This window comes from Syngnathus scovelli, chromosome 7 (genome assembly GCF_024217435.2).
Source record: "Syngnathus scovelli strain Florida chromosome 7, RoL_Ssco_1.2, whole genome shotgun sequence".
Taxonomy (NCBI): Eukaryota; Metazoa; Chordata; class Actinopteri; order Syngnathiformes; family Syngnathidae; genus Syngnathus; species Syngnathus scovelli.
The window spans coordinates 2,168,354-2,183,255 of NC_090853.1; the positions used below are offsets into that span (position 1 = coordinate 2,168,354).

The window sequence follows — 14,902 nt, forward strand, 5'->3', positions numbered from 1 at the left end:
TTCCCCTTCCCTTTCCCTTTCCCCGTGTATCTCACCTGCTCCCTCTATCGTACTCAGCACCCACAGTCCCGCCGCCCTGAAGATGGGCACCCAGCAGCTCATCCCTAAGGGCTTAGCCTCGGGTAGTCGTCAAAACAAGACCCCCGCATCTGGGCCACAAGGCCAAGGGTTGGCAGGGCTTCTGGGGTTGGACGTTCCCAAGCGGACTTTAAAAACACTCAGCATGGTGGAGAGTGGGGCCTATTTCTCCACGGGAGTCGGGCACGGCGAAGGGACGGATGGAGAAAACGAAAGCCCGGGGACACTCAAGAGAGGGTTAAGAAGTACCTCCTACCGGAGGGCTGTTGTCACCGGAGTCGATCTGGAGGCCCAGGCACTTTCCCAAGCGGCCATGAAGGGATTAGATAGCGATAATAAAACCCCTCCAGCCAACTCGGGCCTTCCTTGTATTATAAAGCCCACCAGCCCGGGGGCACCCAAGCCTGACAGCCCTACAACTCCTACTGGCACAAAAAAGAGCAAGGTAAGCCGAGCAAGTCTTATAAAGATAACAGTATCATCAAGATAAGCAGATCAAGCACAGGATCTTGTGTGTTCCTCAAAGTGGACATTAAGTGGAAAATAAAGTTCGTGTGCTTACACCAGAAATTCAGAACAAAGCCTTACAAGGACATCTATTATTTGATGCTTGGAAGACATGATGTAATGGCAGTCACAAACACAAGGGCTTTGTCATTAGATAGAGGTCAGCAGACAGTTTCTGTGTATGGACAATCCCACGTGTCGTATCCTATTTTCAGATTCCCGACAAGAAAAACAGTCTGACCCCTCAACGCACCTTTGACAGCGAAGGTGAGAGTCGACCTCCAGTTCATTTTCAATCCCTTTTCTCAGTCACTAATCCTTTCTTCTTGATGTCTTTCAGAAGAGGAACTGTACCAGAACTATCAGGAAAAGGCCTTGCATAACGATTCGGATGAAGATGCCGATTCCGTGGACGCACCGGTTGATAACGGAATCGTGTTGCAATACAGACCGATCCGGACGTCCTGGAGCCAGCTTACTGTGGTTAGACATTACAAACACATCTCGGCAGACATTACAAACTGCTCCTTCTGTTGTAAACAAACCCCAAAAGCTCGATTCCATTTCCCCTACTCCGTTCACGTCTTGTCTCTTTAGCCGAATATACAGTAGTTGGAATGTTCGCATTCTCAAGAATGCCGTCATTTCCAGTTGGGTGAGTGTCGCTGACAGAGTCCAAGAGAGAGGCAGTCAGTCAGCCAGACCTCTTTTTGGGAGCACTGCGGAGTCTCATTGCCAATGCGTTGGCTAGCTAATCTTATTTTGTCAGACTGAAGTTATGCATAAAATGTTGCCTTGAGAGGGACGTGCGGTCACCCGAGTTGCGTAATGCAGTTAGAAATCGGAATGGAGGGAATGTACTCTAGGAAGAGATGAGTGAGTTTGTTTATTCCTGGGCATCCTCGCTGGCTTTTTTTTTTTTTTTATCACTTGTTGGGACGTGACAAAACATGTCAAAGGAAACATCCTGTACTGATGTGAAATGACGTGGCATCAACAAATCCGTTACACCCGTCTGCAAAATCATTAGGCTCCAAAATTATTTTAAGAGCTTCAACCCTTGTAGCTGTCCTGAAGACAATTTGGAATTTTAGTAAGTCAATTTGTCTTCGCGGGCCACATAAAATGATTTGACAGGACGTATTTAGCCCCCGGACCTTGAGTTTGACACCCATGCTCTAACTAATCCGAGAACCAGAATTACCAGTTGTCTCCGTTGTATCTCCACCTTGCAGTACATTTGGAGATATTTTAGATAAACTGCACAGCTTGACTTCTCAGGAGATTGCCAAATTCATCTGAGCCAATAGCTACTGATTAAACTATGGCTGAATAGTACCAGACGTAATTAATCCATAATCCATTCCTACAAATTCCAGCGAGAATGTGCCGCCATTTTGTAGCAACCCTATATTACAATCTTTAATTGAAAACATCCATAATTTGTATATCATTAAACGAGAACATTTTGAACAAGGCCGATTGGATTACGTGGCACAGCCTCGAGGGATTTACCGGTTTGATTTAGGTTTGTTTGTTCCCAGTTGGGCGTTAGGCCAGAAACTTAAAATGAAGCAGTATCACTTCCTGGTGTCTCTCCAGCACGAGGCGCAGTCTTGGAACGTGGCCATTAAGGGAATTTTCTTGCATATTAATTTGAAGTCCAAGGTGCCTCAGGGCTTTGCTGGTGTAATAATCTGAAACTCAAGTCAGATTTTTAATTCAGGCTAAGAAGTTGGCAGAATCAGTTCATAACAGTTCACACCTAGTCCATTCCGAAAGATTTGATTTCGATCAAACCCATTTCAGATTCCTTCTCCGTGCTTACGGCCAAATGGTCCTCAATGAGCACAAACGGCGGCCCGTTTGTTATTTTTACGTCGGCGTGTCATCCGTCGCCATGGGCATGCAATGAAGATCTCGACAACAAGTTTGTTGCCCGTTTCCCGCCGAGTGCGGTATGTTAAGTACTGGACTCATTATGCGCTGAGACAACAGAAGCAATCACAGCACACTCTGGAGAATCCCTGCGAGGCAAATTGAAAATGGCACAAAAAGTGTTTTACTGACTCAAATGTTTTCTCCTAACCAAGGTCAAGAAAAGCGGTGTGTCTGATCGGATGAATCAGGAAGAATGCAAAAGACAAGAAGCTATTTTCGAGGTGATTTCCTCGGAGCACTCGTACCTCCATAGTTTGGAGATCCTCATCCGCATGTTCAAGAACTCGCCGGAACTCAGCGAGGCCATGACGAAGACGGAACACCACCACCTCTTCTCCAATATCACCGACGTCTACGAAGCGAGCAAAAGGTAAGAGATATAAACATTGTTTTGCTAGTTCGCTAAAATTAGATTCTAGTAACAAAAGGTTTTTTTTGGGCAACTCCTGTGTGTCTCGTAAAAACTTTGCGGTATTTTGCTTTCGGCCAATGAGCCGGATAATTTCGCATTTAATAGCACCTCGACACACTCACTTCCATGCGAGGTGTGTCTATAAACACCACGACATTTGCTTTCTCGCCACATTTTGCAGCCTGGCTTATTTTCAGCTCGAGCGTAGTCGCTACCGACCCCCGACACGGACCAGATTCGGAGACGAGATTAAGACTAAAAGGCGAGTTGGGTTAAAAGCTGTATTTTTTATTCTTGCTTGGGTTGCCAGTTCTTCTATAAACCCTGATTTAGATGGAGACGTTTAACGACGTTCTTAGTCTGGTAACAACAGACTTTTAAGAATCCTGTAAAAGAGCCCAGTTGGAAACGCTGGTCCCCCCCCCCCCCCCCCACGAGCTAGCTGAAAGTTTTAACATTGATGCAAAAGTATACGAAGCAGCACGTCCATTCAGATTCCTGGCACCAGAATGTTGTTTAAATATTGTTACACACATTCCTGATAATGATACTACACACATAAAAATGTTGTGCCATTTTTTTGTCCCTTATGACATTCATACAAAAAAAATGTGTGGGTTGCATTCCAATTGTACTACCTTAGAAATTAGTCATACAACCGGATGTAATTAACTATTTGACGTATATTACGCCGATTTCCTCGCCGCATATCCACACGCAAATTCTTTCCCTCTGTTGGGACTTGCCGTGACCTTCTCGGCCACGTCATTCCACACACACCTCATACCGTTCACACCTACACATTGGGTAGCTAGTATACATCAGTAACCGCCTCAGGTTAAGAGAAAACTCATTTACTAGCATTCCTTATATTATCACGAAGCCTGTCATTTTAGCATACTTCCATAAATAGTGGAATTGTACATGGAGTCGTATATTACAGTGATCCCTCGCTACTTCGCGTTACGTTTATCGCGGCTTCACTACACCGCGGATTTTTTTCCCCTAATTAAAAAAACTTTTAAAAGTCAAAATAAAACTTCTAAATTGAGAAAACATGTGTCTAACCTTTAGGACAATGTAGTATTGTTCCAAATGTTTGTTTACATTCCTTTAGAGGTCTGTTTTAGCGTGTTAGCACGATCGTGAATTAGCATCTTTCCGCTAACTCTTTAGCCTGCCCAGTACTTCTTGTTGGTGACCGTACTTCGCGGATTTCACTTATCGCGGGTGGTTTTCGGAACCAATTATCCGCGATAAACGAGGGATTACTGTAAATCATGTCAAGTGAAGTTGGAGTTGAAACACAATCAAGTCACTTTCTACCAGAATGACAACGGAAGGAACTTACGCACATTAAGTAGAATCTTCCAAAATACACTTCAGGGACTTTCTTTGTATAGAAGACCGCCCTGCTGTTTTGGTTAACAACAAAGTTCTTACATACCCTAAATCCATTATTTGTAAAATAGTCTTAGTCGTGTCACCTTCCACATTCCCAACACGAAGCCACAGGGGTCGGGTCAGTGAGTTTTGAGGCCACATCCTTGACCTGAGCTTAGAAGAGATGTTTAGGATAACTCGCTTTGATCCTGTGTGGGCATGTCCTCATAAGGAAGGGGGGGGGGGGGGGGGGGGGCTTGAAAAGCATTGTCTCCTATAGATAGACATACCGTATCAAGGGTGGTTAAATGTCGAATGGCACGCTCGAGTGGAGCAGGGCATCTTCTTTGGTCAAGGTCGCCGTTCGTTGCCTTCCTGTTTGACATCTTCGCATGACTGGCTAAGGCTTTTTTTTTTTGGATGCTGTTAGAGACCATCTGGTGCTCCCCAGGAAGAGGAAAAGTTTCATGTTGAACCGTGTCTCTATTTTAAGAGGTGTGGAGTTCCTCTTCTGTGATCTTACAAGGGAGAGGTGTTGGGGATGTTTCCTGCCTTGTGGACTCCTGCCTGTGTTATGTCCTGCAACAAAATCTTCTGCTAGCACCAAGCGGAGATGAATCAGCTTTGCATTCTCTGCTTTTGTCGTTGATTGATTGGGTGGGCGGCGTAGCTCGGGTGGTTAGCGACATTTTGGTACACACAAGCACTGCCTCAGGAACTACCCCCAAAGGCCGAATATTTGCAAGATGACTTCACCCCACCCACCCCCCGGTTTGGTCTCAATGTGGTTTCTTCAGAAGATTTCAGGGAACCTTTACAAGACTAATGTTCCTGTCTTTAGGTTCTTCAAACAGTTGGAAGAGAAACACCAGCAGAACGTTGTGATCGACAGCATCAGCGACATCGTTTGCAAGCACGCCGAATCCAACTTTGATCCTTACGTGACGTACTGCTCCAACGAGGTCTACCAGCAGAGAACCCTTCAGAGGCTCTTGTGAGTGACCGCAGGCAAACACACGTATTATCTTATCTCCTCTGGATTCCATCCAGAATGTACTACTCTCAAACTTTAACCTTGACAGTTTACTCAAGCTACTTTTTCTTACTCCTCCTCATGGTCCAGATCCAAGAATCCAGTTTTTAAGGAGGTACTGAGCAAGATTGAGGCCCACCCTGACTGCAGGAACCTCCCTATGATCTCCTTCCTCATCCTGCCCATGCAGAGGGTCACGCGCTTACCCTTGCTCATGGACGTGAGTGCGATTTAGAATTACGAGACTTTGATTCTTATGTTATTGCACAGTGTCCATTATTGGTAATTTCTCGCGTTCCACTTTTTTTTTGCTACAAAATGTGGTGAGCGTCTCCCAAGAGTCAACACAGAGACCTCTAGATCCTGAGAAAGTTTCCTTTCGGTTGACTTTTTTTCCCACAGCTGCTCTGGAGTTTCGACACTCTATCAAGCATTGATAAGGCGCCTTTTATAGCCACAATCAACTGATCCTGTTTTTTTATTTTTTGCGTGCCCTGTCTCCTGCAGACTATTTGTCAGAAGACTCCGAAAGATTCCGCGCAGTATGAAGAATGTAAGAAGTCGTTACATGCTGTCAGCAAGGTCAGTGAGTAAATAATGTTTGTTATAATATGGAAAACCAGAAAAGTGGGGACCTTTTTTTCTTAAAAAAAAATGTAATTAAATAATTAATAAATCATTCTTATTTTGAGTACCAAATCTTACATTTTACATTTTTTTTTTGTAGCTTAAACAAATATTTTTTTAATATGCAGGTGGTAAGAAAATGCAACGAAGGTGCCCGCACCATGGAGAGAACTGAGATGATGTACACCATTAACTCCCAGTTGGACTTTAAAATTAAGGTAGATGTTTATAAAATATGACATATTTAAGAAGTTTGACTAATTTAAGGTTTTGTTTGACCTCGTAGCCTTTCCCACTGGTTTCATCATCTCGGTGGATGGTGAAGCGAGGCGAGCTGAGAGCCTTCGTGGAGGACAACAGTATATTCCTCAAGAGGACGTCGCGGCAACAGGTCTACTTCTTCCTCTTCAACGATGTTCTCATCGTCACTCGTAAGAAGAGGTAAGAATATAAGCCGCCATCGACTGTCTGTCGTTGAGTCAACATAATTAGAAAGGCGATTCCAGCTCAAGGCTAAATACTTCCTGGAAATGATGTGTTTTTGATTAGCATGTCGCGTGGGTGTTTTATGCATCCCAAAACTTCAAATCACTCTCACTTGCTTTCTGGAATCGATCGTCCCCTGACTGGCTCGCTTAAAATTCCTAAGAATCCATGAGAAGGGCGGGGATGAAAAGAAACATTCCATATGATGTTTTTCTGGGAATGGAACCTGGAAGAGGGAGACTGGGTTGGTGTGCGCAGTCCAGAATTTGGACCAGCTTTTGGGAAATGGGAGTACGAATGGAAGTAGCTGTTATAATATTGTTTTGTGCTACAGAGTCACGCAACTTGGCTATGTGCAGGCCGTCAAAACAAAAACACTGCTGAACTATTGGCAGGTTAGAAACAGCCATGACCTCATTTTGGAGAAAAACATGTTTGTTTGCTAGTTGTTAGCATGTCCGCAAATTTAGCTGTTCCTCAGTGGTTGAATGACGGTTCAGGTTGATTACTTGTGAACAGATTCCTGGATCCAAAGTGGGAATATTAAGTGGGAAACAAGACCTGTGTCAGATTTGGCTGTCACGCAGCAGGAAAGCGGGAACACTTACATAACGTCCAAGAATCCATAGCAGCTGGATTCCCTCTCATCTTCACTCCCTAACTTTTTCCTTTATGCTAACCTGGCATATTTTAAACAGTCAATGTTAGCTAATCGCTAATTGTGAATAGCTATTGAAAAAATTGAAAAAATGAAGTAACAGCTAAAGGAATGATGAGGCTAATGCATTGCTAGCAAAACTGCAAGTCCAACAAGGACTTTTTATCAAACTTCACACCCAGAGATGCAGCGGCTTTGTCATTTGAGGAAAAGTTAAAGAAGTTAAGAATAAATTGTACTGATTAATGATTTTTTTTTTTTTTTATTTGACCTTTACACCACAATTTCACATATCATCATCATCATCGATTTAAAGTCTGCCGCTGGGTTGGACTGGATTCTCAATATGCCTTTCTTCCACCGGGGACGGTCTAGTGGTTGAGAGTCCTATACTGAGAGAGATTTTTGGAGCTAAACGTTTTACGGCCGGATGCCCTTCCTGACACCAACCCAAAGGGAAATTGATTTTCTGTAGGGGTTGACTCCCTTAGCCCATTCCTCTCCCGAGGAACCCACTGGGCAGTGGTACTATTTAACCCATAGTTGGGGGCTGGTTCGTGGGCACCAGGGCGTGTCCACACACCGGTGGGCCTGCGTGCCGCACGTCTAGGGGCCAAACCTCCTCCGAGTCCCTTGTAGTTTAGCCTGGGTCCGTGTTGTACCCAGTTACCATGTGTCGCCGCGTGGAGGCACTACATAGGGCTTGCTGTTAGAGAGGCTATGTACTGGCAGGGAGAGACTTACGCACTCGGCTCTCCCGTTTGCATACTGCTAGCCAGCGGTGAGGGTTGACAGTGACAAGTGACATGCACTGGTCACTCCACCAACACACTAGACGCATCACAACAGCCCGACTTGGTCTACACTTATGAAGTCAGACACACAGCTTAATATAAACATAAAAAGAATAATTGTATTCTAATTACCAGTACCAACTATGTAAAATAAATAATTTAGCACAAGCACCAGCACAGCCACAAGCACAGGCACAAGCACAGGCACAGCCACAAGCACAGCCACAAGCACAGCCACAAGCACAGGCACAGGCACGGCAGAGCATGGCACAGGCACGGCACAACACGTCAAGGCTTGGCACGGCACCGGCAGGCACAAGCACAAGCTGGCAAGGCAAGGCAAGGCAAGGCAAGGCAAGGCAAGGCAAGGCAAGGCAAGGCAAGGCAAGGCAAGGCAAGGCAAGGCAAGGCAAGGCAAGGCAAGGCAAGGCAAGGCAAGGCAAGGCAAGGCAAGGCAAGGCAAGGCAAGGCAAGGCAAGGCAAGGCAAGGCAAGGCAAGGCAAGGCCAAGTACAAGGCCAAGTACAAGGCCAAGTACAAGGCCAAGTACAAGTACAAGTACAAGTACAAGTACAAGTACAAGTACAAGTACAAGTACAAGTACAAGTACAAGGCAAGGCAAGGCAAGGCAAGGCAAGGCAAGGCAAGGCAAGGCAAGGCAAGGCAAGGCAAGGCAAGGCAAGGCAAAGCAAGGCAAGGCATGGCAAGGCAAGGGAAATCAAGGCAAGTCAAGGCAAATCAAGGCAAAGCAAGGCATAGCAAGGCGAGGCAGGGGCAAGGCACGGCAAGCACAAGGCAAGTACAAGTACAAGTTCGAGGCGAGGCGAGGCGAGGCGAGGCAAGGCAAGTACAAGGTAAGGCAAGGCAACGCAACGCAAGGCAAGGCAACGCAACGCAAGGCAAGTACAAGGTAAGTACAAGGCAAGTACAAGTCAATTCAAGTCAAGTCAAGTCCAAGCACAAGTCCAAATCCAAGTCCAAGCACAAGAACAATCACAAGTACAACCACAAGCACAACCACAAGCCAGACACAAGCACAAGCACAAGCACAAGCACAAGCACAAGCACAGGCACAAGCACAAGCACAAGCACAAGCACAGCCACAAGCACAGGCACAAGCACAGGCACAAGCACAGGCACAGGCACAAGCACAGGCACAGGCACAGGCACAAGCACAGGCACAAGCACAGGCACAAGCACAGGCACAAGCACAAGCACAGGCACAGGTACAAGCACAGGCACAAGCACAGGCACAAGCACAGACAGGATCGAGCACGGGCAAAGCGCTGGCACCAGCACAAGCACAAGCATGCGCAGGCTCAAGCAATGGCACAAGTACAGGCGTGGCGGAACACAAGCAGGCACAAGCACAGGCACAGGCCCAGGTTCGGCACAGTATTGTACGGCTCGACACAGGCACGGGCACAAGCACAAGCCAAGCACAAGCTTAAGCACAGGCACAGGCACGGCCCGGGAGCACGGCACTGGCACGGGCGGAAGCACAGGCACGGGCACGTCACGGCACGTTAAGGCTCGGCACGGCACAGGCGCGGGCAGGCACAAGCACAAGCTGGCACGGCACGGCACGGTACGGCACGGCATGACACAGCAAGGCATGGCGCAGCAAGGCAAGGCAAGGCAAGGCAAAAGCCAGGCATGGCACCGCAAGGACGGCGAGGCAAGTACAAGGCGGAAAGCATGGCCAGACGACAGAGCAAGGCAAGGCAAAGTTACTCAGGGCTAGGCAAGGCAAGGCAAGGCTGGGCAAGGCAAGTACAAGGCAAGGCAAGTACAAGGCAAGGCAAGGCAAGTACAAGGCAAGTACAAGGCAAGTACAAGGCAAGTACAAGGCAAGTACAAGGCAAGGCAAGTACAAGGCAAGGCAAATACAAGTACAAGGCAAGGCAAGGCAAGGCAAGGACAAGGCAAAGCAAGGCAAGGCAAGGCAAAGCAAGGCAAAGCAAGGCAAAGTACAAGGCGAGGCGAGGCGAGGCGAGGCGAGGCAAGGCAAGGGAAATCAAGGCAAATCAAGGCAAATCAAGGCAAAGCAAGGCAAAGCAAGGCATAGCAAGGCGAGGCGAGGCGAGGCAAGTACAAGGCAAGGAAAGGCAAGGCCAAGGACAAGGACAAGGACAAGGACAAGGACAAGGACAAGGACAAGGCAAGGCAAAGCAAGGCAAAGCAAGGCAAGGCCAATCAAGGCAAATCAAGGCAAGTACAAGGCAAGTACAAGGCAAGTACAAGGCAAATCAAGGCAAAGGAAAGAATGGGCAAGGCAAGTACAAGGCAAGTACAAGGCAAATCAAGGCAAATCAAAGAATGGCATGGCATGGCATGGCATGGCATGGCATGGCAAGGCAAGGCAAGGCAAGGCAAGGCAAGGCAAGGCAAGGCAAGGCAAGGCAAGGCAAGGCAAGGCAAGGCCAAGTACAAGGCAAGGCAAGTACAAGGCAAGGCAAGGCAAGTACAAGGCAAGGCAAGGCAAGGCAAGGCAAAGCAAGGCAAAGCAAGGCAAAGCAAGGCAAGGCAAAGCAAAGCAAGGCAAGGCAAGGCAAGGCAAGTACAAGGCAAGGCAAGGCAAGGCAAGGCAAGGCAAGGCAAGGCAAGGCAAGGCAAGGCAAAGCAAGGCAAAGCAAGGCAAAGCAAGGCAAAGCAAAGCAAAGCAAAGCAAAGCAAAGCAAAGCAAAGCAAAGCAAGGCAAGGCAAGGCAAGGCAAGGCAAGGCAAGGCAAGGCAAGGCAAGTACAAGGCAAGTACAAGGCAAGGCAAGTACATGGCGAGACGAGGCAAGTACAAGGCAAGGCAAGTACAAGGCAAGGCAAGGCAAGGCAAGGCAAGGCAAGGCAAGGCAAGGCAAGGCAAGGCAAGGCAAGGCAAGGCAAGGCAAGGCAAGTACAAGGCAAGGCAAGTACAAGGCAAGGCAAGGCAAGGCAAGTACAAGGCGAGGCGAGGCGAGGCGAGGCGAGGCAAGGCAAGGGAAATCAAGGCAAATCAAGGCAAATCAAGGCAAAGCAAGGCATAGCAAGGCGAGGCGAGGCAAGTACAAGGCAAGGCAAGGCCAAGGCCAAGGCCAAGGCCAACGCCAAGGACAAGGACAAGGACAAGGACAAGGACAAGGACAAAGCAAAGCAAAGCAAAGCAAAGCAAAGCAAGGCAAGGCAAGGCAAGGCAAGGCAAGGCAAGGCAAGGCAAGGCAAGGCAAGGCAAGGCAAGGCAAGGCAAGGCAAGGCAAGTACAAGGCAAGGCAAGGCAAGTACAAGGCAAGGCAAGGCAAGGCAAGGCAAGGCAAGGCAAGGCAAGGCAAGGCAAGGCAAGGCAAGGCAAGGCAAGTACAAGGTAAGGCAACGCAACGCAAGGCAAGGCAAGTACAAGGTAAGTACAAGGCACAGGCACAGGCACAAGCACAGGCACAAGCACAGGCACAAGCACAGGCACAGGCACAGGCACAAGCACAGGCACAAGCACAGGCACAAGCACAAGCACAAGCACAAGCACAGGCACAGGTACAAGCACAGGCACAAGCACAGGCACAAGCACAGACAGGATCGAGCACGGGCAAAGCGCTGGCACCAGGACAAGCACAAGCATGCGCAGGCTCAAGCAATGGCACAAGTACAGGCGTGGCGGAACACAAGCAGGCACAAGCACAGGCACAGGCCCAGGTTCGGCACAGTATTGTACGGCTCGACGCAGGCACGGGCACAAGCACAAGCCAAGCACAAGCTGGAGCACAGGCACAGGCACGGCCCGGGAGAGCACGGCACTGGCACGGGCGGAAGCACAGGCACGGGCACGTCACGGCACGTTAAGGCTCGGCACGGCACAGGCGCGGGCAGCCACAAGCACAAGCTGGCACGGCACGGCACGGTACGGCACGGCATGACACAGCAAGGCATGGCGCAGCAAGGCAAGGCAAGGCAAGGCAAAAGCCAGGCATGGCACCGCAAGGACGGCGAGGCAAGTACAAGGCGGAAAGCATGGCCAGACGACAGAGCAAGGCAAGGCAAAGTTACTCAGGGCTAGGCAAGGCAAGGCAAGGCTGGGCAAGGCAAGTACAAGGCAAGGCAAGTACAAGGCAAGGCAAGGCAAGTACAAGGCAAGTACAAGGCAAGGCAAGGCAAGTACAAGGCAAGGCAAGTACAAGTACAAGGCAAGGCAAGTACAAGGCAAGGCAAGTACAAGGCAAGTACAAGGCAAGGCAAGGCAAGGCAAGGCAAGGCAAAGCAAGGCAAATCAAGGAATGGCAAGGCAAGTACAAAGCAAGGCAAGTACAAGGCAAGGCAAGGCAAGGCAAGGCAAGGCAAATCAAGGAATGGCAAGGCAAGGCAAGGCAAGGCAAGTACAAGGCAAGGCAAGGCAAAGCAAGGCAAAGCAAGGCAAAGCAAGGCAAAGCAAGGCAAAGCAAGGCAAAGCAAGGCAAAGCAAGGCAAAGCAAAGCAAGCAAGGCAAGGCAAGGCAAGGCAAGGCAAGGCAAGGCACGGCAAAGCAAGGCAAGTACAAGGCAGGTACAAGGCAAGTACAAGGCAAATCAAGGCAAGGCAAGGCAAGGCAAGGCAAGGCAAGGCAAGGCAAGGCAAATCAAGGCAAGGCAAGGCAAGGCAAGGAAAGGCCAAGGCAAGGCAAGGCAAGGCAAGGCAAGGCAAGGCAAGGCAAGGCAAGGCAAGGCAAGGCAAGGCAAGGCAAGGCAAGGCAAGGCAAGTACAAGGCAAGTACAAGGCAAGTACAAGTACAAGGCAAGTACAAGTACAAGGCAAGGCAAGGCAAGTACAAGGCAAGTATAAGGCAAGGCAAGGCAAGTACAAGGCAAGTACAAGGCAAGTACAAGGCAAGTACAAGGCAAGTACAAGGCAAGTACAAGGCGAGGCGAGGCGAGGCGAGGCGAGGCGAGGCGAGGCGAGGCGAGGCGAGGCAGGACAAGTACGAGGCGAGGCGAGGCGAGGCAAGGCAAGTACAAGGCAAGTACAAGGCAAGGCAAGTACAAGGCAAGGCAAGTACAAGGCAAGGCAAGTACAAGGCAAGGCAAGGCAAGGCAAGGCAAGGCAAGGCAAGGCAAGGCAAGGCAAGTACAAGGCAAGTACAAGGCGAGACGAGGCAAGTACAAGGCAAGTACAAGGCGAGACGAGGCAAGTACAAGGCAAGGCAAGTACAAGGCAAGTACAAGGCAAGTACAAGGAAAGGCAAGTACATGGCGAGACGAGGCAAGTACAAGGCAAGGCAAGGCAAGTACAAGGCAAGGCAAGGCAAGGCAAGGCAAGGCAAGGCAAGGCAAGGCAAGGCAAGGCAAGGCAACGCAACGCAACGCAACGCAACGCAACGCAACGCAAGGCAAGGCAAGGCAAGGCAAGGCAAGGCAAGGCAAGGCAAGGCAAGTACAAGGTAAGGCAAGGCAACGCAACGCAAGGCAAGGCAAGTACAAGGCAAGGCAAGTACATGGCGAGACGAGGCAAGTACAAGGCAAGGCAAGTACAAGGCAAGGCAAGGCAAGGCAAGGCAACGCAACGCAACGCAAATACAGGGCAAGGCAAGGCAAGGCAAGTACAAGGTAAGGCAAGGCAAGGCAACGCAACGCAAGGCAAGGCAAGGCAAGTACAAGGCAAGGCAAGTACATGGCGAGACGAGGCAAGTACAAGGCAAGGCAAGTACAAGGCAAGGCAAGGCAAGTACAAGGCAAGGCAAGGCAAGGCAAGGCAAGGCAAGGCAAGGCAAGGCAAGGCAAGGCAAGGCAAGGCAAGGCAAGGCAAGGCAAGGCAAGGCAACGCAACGCAACGCAACGCAAGGCAAGGCAAGGCAAGGCAAGTACAAGGTAAGGCAAGGCAACGCAACGCAAGGCAAGGCAAGTACAAGGCAAGGCAAGTACATGGCGAAACGAGGCAAGTACAAGGCAAGGCAAGTACAAGGCAAGGCAAGTAAAGGCAAGTACAAGGCAAGTACAAGGCAAGTACAAGGCAAGGCAAGTACAAGGCAAGTACAAGGCAAGGCAAGGCAAGGCAAGGCAAGGCAAGGCAAGGCAAGGCAAGGCAAGGCAAGGCAAGGCAAGGCAACGCAACGCAACGCAACGCAAGGCAAGGCAAGGCAAGTACAAGGTAAGGCAAGGCAACGCAACGCAAGGCAAGGCAAGGCAAGTACAAGGCAAGGCAAGGCAATGCATGGCAAAGCAAGGTAAGTGCATCAAAAGAACATTCCAGTCCAGAACGGATGTGTTATCCGTCTTAGTTATACTGCTTCCATTGCAGCCTGGTCATCCTAGAAGAGGGATCCTCCCATTTGTGGTCTCTTAAGGTTTCTCATTTCCCCTAGCTGGAGTTTTGAGTTTTTCCTTGCCCTCTTGGGAATTTAAGATCCGGGGATGTTTGAGAATATTTCCCATTGTTAGTCACCTAAATGTTGAACAGAGGCTGTGATTTACCGAAGTTGAATTCCTTGTTTGGCAGCCACAGACATGGCAAATAAAACCCCTTGAATCTTGAGCATTGTTACATAATGTCAAAGTCAAAGTCAGCTAATGGAAACTGCTAACACCGTTAGCAAAGCGTGGAGTAGCACACTAGTTCTCATTTGTGTCTGCATGTTTGAATTTGGTTGAGGATTGCCCCAGCGAGCTAACACATCATGGAATCCGCCACTGAGGTTAGCAAAGTGTGGAGTAACACGTCGACAGACTATCTAAATAAGTCACAGTTGTTGTTCAACTGTTCTTCTTTTTCTTTTTTTTCTTTTTTTTCATGAGTGTAATGTAGCGTTGGCCATGGCCTGAACGCCGACGGCAGCTGCGCCTCCGTGCGTCAACTGCGTCGCCGCGCGGCGTATCCCCCAATGAATAGAATAAAGCCTTTACCGCGTTTCAGCTTTTCAGCTGCATTTGCATCTCCGTTCTCGTCCGTATCGCTGACACCGTCTCAGCGAGAGACGGCAGGGGGGCGGAGAATCGATTAAATCCCCGACATTATAATAATCCAAGGTAAACGCTGAGATTTCAGCCAGCCTG

General features: G+C 49.0%; 1 protein-coding gene and 1 long non-coding RNA gene across 3 annotated transcripts in view; one reads left to right on the forward strand and one right to left on the reverse strand.

The window, feature by feature from the left end:
- LOC125971767 (rho guanine nucleotide exchange factor 26) overlaps positions 1 to 14,902 on the forward strand; it is a 22,524-nt gene continuing 7,622 nt past the window's right edge. The window contains exons 1-9 of one of the 2 annotated variants that reach the window (XM_068651270.1): positions 1 to 523; positions 801 to 852; positions 926 to 1,068; positions 2,679 to 2,896; positions 5,163 to 5,315; positions 5,445 to 5,574; positions 5,862 to 5,936; positions 6,110 to 6,199; positions 6,268 to 6,422. In XM_068651270.1, coding sequence (XP_068507371.1) covers positions 83 to 523; positions 801 to 852; positions 926 to 1,068; positions 2,679 to 2,896; positions 5,163 to 5,315; positions 5,445 to 5,574; positions 5,862 to 5,936; positions 6,110 to 6,199; positions 6,268 to 6,422 — 1,457 coding nt within the window. In that variant the 5' untranslated portion in view covers positions 1 to 82. The remainder of the gene's footprint in view (positions 524 to 800; positions 853 to 925; positions 1,069 to 2,678; positions 2,897 to 5,162; positions 5,316 to 5,444; positions 5,575 to 5,861; positions 5,937 to 6,109; positions 6,200 to 6,267; positions 6,423 to 14,902) is intronic. The other variant, XM_068651271.1, reaches the window with a different exon arrangement.
- On the reverse strand, positions 1,873 to 5,167 carry LOC125971770 (uncharacterized). Its single transcript, XR_007482611.2, has 3 exons — positions 4,612 to 5,167; positions 2,772 to 2,878; positions 1,873 to 2,612 (listed from the first exon to the last, which is right to left on the reverse strand). It is a non-coding gene; the product is annotated as an uncharacterized lncRNA (long non-coding RNA).